Here is a 5,002-nt window from a genome sequence, read left to right on the forward strand (position 1 = left end):
GGGGACGCGGGCGGAGGAGGCGCCGCCGCGGAGCCCCCGGACGCGACCATGTCGGAGGTGCTGCCCTACGGCGACGAGAAGCTGAGCCCCTACGGAGACGGCGGCGACGTGGGCCAGATCTTCTCGTGCCGCCTCCAGGACACCAACAACTTCTTCGGCGCCGGGCAGAACAAGCGGCCGCCCAAGCTGGGTCAGATTGGCCGGAGCAAGCGGGGTGAGTTGACGGCCCTTCCCTGACACCCTCTTTCTCATGGGCGTTGCGGCCTGGCGGAGGCTGGCCGGAGTCTCCTATCCCCGAACCCCGGTCCGACCTGATGGAATCCCGTCCTGCAGAGCCGGGGGATCCCGCACTGCGGTCCGGCTCCCGCGAGCCGCGGGAACCCCTCCCCCAGCCCGGTGGGTGCGACGGTCCCCGGTGGGGTCACCGCGGGGGCGTGGCGGTTTCTAGCTGCAGCAGGGACTGGAGGGTATACCCGGGTCACCGCCAGCGCCGAAGTTTGCTTTTTGATTTCTGCTCCCCCCACCTTTTTGCGCAGTGTAGTCGCAGCTGCGCTCGCTCCGCAACCCTGGGGGGTCCCAGGGCTCCCCAAGGGACAGCGTGGGGAAATGCTGGGGGAGGACCCCATTCCTGTGGGGAAGGCGAGGGGCGCTCGAGTCGCAACGGGCTCTTCATTGTGACTTGGCAGAGGGAGGGGGTGGCCAAGCCCGGGCGCTCGATGCGCGAGCTGGAAAAGCCCCGGAGAGACTGAGACGCAGAGAGGCTCCGAGGGGAGCTCCAGAGGCTCGGGGACAATGAGGGATTCCGACAGCCGCTCGGGGAGACCGAGACGAAAAGATGGAGGGACGTGGGGGGTGGGGTGCGGGAGACCAAGGTAGGCAGAGAGACCGAGACAAAGCTGCAGCGGGAGCCAGAGAGGGAGAGACAGCGAGTAAGTCTGAGGAGGACAGAAAGGCAGCTGAGACAATGAGGGCAAGTGACATCCCTAGACAGACCCAGAGACTTCGACAGGCTACCGTGGCGCCAAGAGACAGATGGAGGGACTAAGCAAGGCGAGGCCAGGTAGAGAGAGTGAGAGAGGCGGGCAGCCGGCCAGGGGAGGCTCTGACCTCTGGTTCGGCGGGGAGAGCCTGGAGGCCGAGTCCGCGGGCAGGCTGCGCTGGAAGGGCGGGCGACAGACCCGGGCGCCCACTTGGCGAGGCCCGAACCTTCGACGGGCTGCGCGCCAGCTCCGGCGTCCTTTCCTGGCTCCCCGCACCTCTGCAGCCAGCCTTGGCCACCCTTGCTGCGCTCGGGGCATCCCTGGGGGTTCCAGCCCCGGAGGCCTCGGCTCCCCCTTCCCTCCACCCTCTCTGCGGTGGAGCCTTCTTGACAAATAAATGAGCCCTGTGGGGGCAAACAGGAGCGGTGGCCCAGTGGTTAAAGCGCTCGGCTACTAACCGAAAGGTCGGCGGCTCGAACTCACCAGCCGCTCCGCGGGAGACAGATGCTTCCGTAAAGATTTACAGGCTTGGAAACCCTGTGGGGCAATTCTTCTCTATCCTATACGGTCACTATAAGTCGGATCGACTCGACGGCGGTGGGTTTGGTGGGTTGAGGACAAACGCCGAGGCTGCGGGTTTGCACCCTCTCTGCTTCTTTTTCTCAGAATCCAGCTGGGGCGAGCAGGCTAAGGACGCTAGGGGTGCGGGGAGGTTCAGAGGAAAGCAGCAAAGGGACCCGAGGCAGAGGCTGGGGTGGGTGAGCCTGTTTCAGTGCATGCGGAGCCCCCCTCCCTCGCTCCCCTCCCCGACTAGGCGTAATTAGAAGCGGGGTGGAGTGGGGGGACCAGGAGACCCCTGGCGAGGCCCAAGCTCGCTCACCTCTCTTTTTCTCCCCTTTTTTACAGTTGTTATTGAAGATGATAGGATTGATGACGTGCTGAAAAATATGACAGACAAGGCACCTCCTGGTGTCTAACTCCCCCAAAGACAATGAGTTAAGGGAGAGAATAAGAGTAAGAACGGCGATAACGGTTATTGGCAAAAAAAGCATGAAAAGAGAAAGCGCTTGGAAATTTATTACTAGCTTGCTACCCACGATGAAATCAACAACCTGTATCTCGTGTCAGGCCGGGAGACATATGAGGCGTGAGAAGGAGGAGGAAGAGGAGGTGTTGGGTTCCTCTGCAAAAATAAAAATAAAAAATAAATTAAAATTAAGAAATCACTATATACACACATATAAAGAAATAAGAAAAAGAAGTCTCAGTTGCAGCTATTTGTTGAAATTAATATCCATTTCTTTTTATATATGGTGAATATTGCGCAATGATAGGTCTGGATCTTGAACCACTTAAATAATAAAGCCACAACACCAGGGGTTTTGAGGTGTTGGATTTCTTCGCTGATTTGGCTGTTCCCAATGTTTACATTATTTAATCTTGCAAACATGATTTTGTGCACTTGGATGTGAAATGCTGTCCAGTTTTATTTTTTATGTTGTTATCCTTGGATGTACAAAAAAAATCGGAGAATGATCTCTATAGATGCTGTTTTATTTTTGGTCCTCTTTTACGGTTATCAGGAATGAGTTTAAAACAAGAATGGGACTTTTCTAAGGACTGACACACAGAAAGGACCTTTTTAATTTTAAAATGAATTGTAAAGCTTGTGTTTCTTTGTTGTTGCAAGCTATTTGCCCAAGTAAATGCAAATGGACACATTTTATATGTCAAAAAAAAAAAAAGAAAAAAATGCTTGAGCTTTTTCTAATCCCCTTGCAGTCTGTTGTGTGAGCAGCCTGTTTTTTTTTCTCTAATATTGTGTTAGTTTATTCTCTTTAATGGACTGTAAAAAAAAAAAAAAATGTAATCACAAGAGTGCCAAATATCTTGAAATGCCAAAAGGCATTTTGGTTTTTCTTTTCCCTGTGCTCTGAGTCCGTGTACAGGAATGCTTGGAGTGTCTTTTCTGTTATTTATAGGGATTCTCTTAAGGCACACCAGCTGCCTGTTTTGCATGGTATTTGCAAAAATGCCTCTTGTGTGAGGAAATCTTTTACCTTTTTTTTTTGTTTGTTTGCAATTTTGGAACTCAAGAGGTTTCCCTTCCATTCTGACCCCTGCTCCCTCTTTTCTTAATTCAATATCTGTACGTTGCACCTTTAACCAGCACACAGGGCTATTTCTTCAATGTACAATAAAAGAACTGTTCCTGTGTCTCACTCTTTTCTCTGTTTTGGTTCTGGGGACTTGCTATTTGTCTGCTGATTGCAGGCAGGAAAGAGGGAATGGTGGCTTTGGTCTGTGGGGCAAAAAAGAGGATGTGGAGGGCACTGTGGGCTGGGCTCAGATGGTGGAAATATGGGCCCCTGAGGGGCCATTTCATGCTATTTTGGATTTGCTGTGGATCTCCCCGCTTGTCTGCAATTTCTGCCATCCATCCTCTGGTAGGGTGGAGAGAGAGGGAGGGATGATGTGTTGGGAGGTAGCCAGCCTTATTAAGAGCAGCGTTTGGAGGCTGGCAGGCTTGAATTCAAATCCCAGCTCCTTCACTTTCTAGCTTTGTGGCCTTGGGCAAGTCCCTTCTTTAAGCCTCGGTTTCTACATCTGTAAAGTGGGGATAACACAGCTCCTACCTCATAGAGTTGTTGGGAAGATTAACATAATACCCACACATAATGGGACTCAGTATTAGGCCATTATTTGCCCATAAAGGAGTCGCTGGGTGGCACAGTGGTTAAGCCCTTGACTATCAGCCGAAAGGTTGACAGTTTGAACCTAACCAGAAGCGCTTCGAAAGACAGGCCTGGAGATCTGCTTCTGAAAGGTCGCAGCCTTGAAAACCCTACTATGCACACAGGGAGTGCCATGATGTGAAATCAACTTGATAGCAACTAACAACATTTGCCCATATAACCCTTCACCAAGAGCCACCTGTCCTCCAAGCAGGGCTGAGGGGGACCATGCTCCTTCCCCAGCACCTTCACCTTCCAGGGCTCCCAGGTCCCTGGAATTTTGGGGCGCTATATATGTGAAACAAGCTCGTTCTTTTGGGGCCCACATGCTGGGAGGTCACAGGTTTTCCCACTCAGCAGCCTTCCTCCAGTCACCCCTTGGAAAGCCACACAATGAAAAAATCTCAGCCCAGTGTTAGGCTTCGGGCAGTTGGTGGTGGAGCAGGCAGCTGGAGGAGGGGTGTTGGGCGGAGGATGTTGGCTGAAGAAAGGCTTGAAGAGGTTTTTCTCCGGGGCTGTTACGCATCCAGGAGCCCCAGTGCCAGGAGCTTTTAATGTGTTTGTTGTAAAACTGTCAGCCGGGAGTCACAACACAGCTCACAGTGACAGGAGCCAGAGTGTGACTCAGACATCAGGTAAGACAGGCCCGGGAGGGAGGGAGAGAAAGGGGCTCCACGGGGCCCGTGGGGGTGGGGGGAGTGATGTCTCATCTCCCTTTCCTGATAGTGGACGCCCTGGAGCTGGAACTGCACAGGAGGTCCCAACAGAGAGCTCATCATCTTATCAGTCACTATTAGGAACGGCAGGCAAGGCCAGCTGTGCCAACGGGATGATTGGGGATGCCAGCTTTCTTTTCCTAGGCGTGTGACCCTCTTCCCTAAACTGGCCCTGCAGATCCCAGGGAATCCCAGCGCTTTGGAGCGGAGGGCTTTTAGGCACACGGAGTCCAGCTCTCCCCTGTCCTTTCAAGAAGGTTGAAGCCCAGGGAGGGGTGCTGTGTAGTTAGGGGTAGGGCCTACCTCCTGTTCGACATCAGCCTGCCAAGAGGTGTGGGAGCCAGGTCAAAAGATTCTTTCCGAAGGCAAAGCTCCTGTCCGCACCCAGGAGTAATCACCACGTAAGAGATCAAAGCACCAGACAATTACCAAGTGCTCTCCCTTCCATTTACTCACATCATCCTCACATCATCATCCTGGCAACCCTGGAAACCCACAGCAATGAATTCTCTTTAGGAGGTGAGAAAACTGGGGCCCCAGAGGGGCTAGGAGGATCATGAAACGTCCATAT

General features: G+C 53.2%; 1 protein-coding gene across 1 annotated transcript; it reads left to right on the forward strand.

The window, feature by feature from the left end:
* The first annotated feature begins 6 nt into the window (after positions 1-6).
* On the forward strand, positions 7-2,736 carry CAMK2N1 (calcium/calmodulin dependent protein kinase II inhibitor 1). Its single transcript, XM_004377173.2, has 2 exons — positions 7-214; positions 1,887-2,736. The coding sequence occupies exons 1-2, from the start codon at positions 49-51 to the stop codon at positions 1,955-1,957; spliced, it is 237 nt and encodes a 78-aa protein (XP_004377230.1). The 5' UTR covers positions 7-48; the 3' UTR covers positions 1,958-2,736.
* Positions 2,737-5,002: the final 2,266 nt, after the last annotated feature.

Source organism: Trichechus manatus, unplaced genomic scaffold, assembly GCF_000243295.1.
Source record: "Trichechus manatus latirostris isolate Lorelei unplaced genomic scaffold, TriManLat1.0 scaffold00048, whole genome shotgun sequence".
In the NCBI taxonomy this organism is placed as follows: Eukaryota; Metazoa; Chordata; class Mammalia; order Sirenia; family Trichechidae; genus Trichechus; species Trichechus manatus.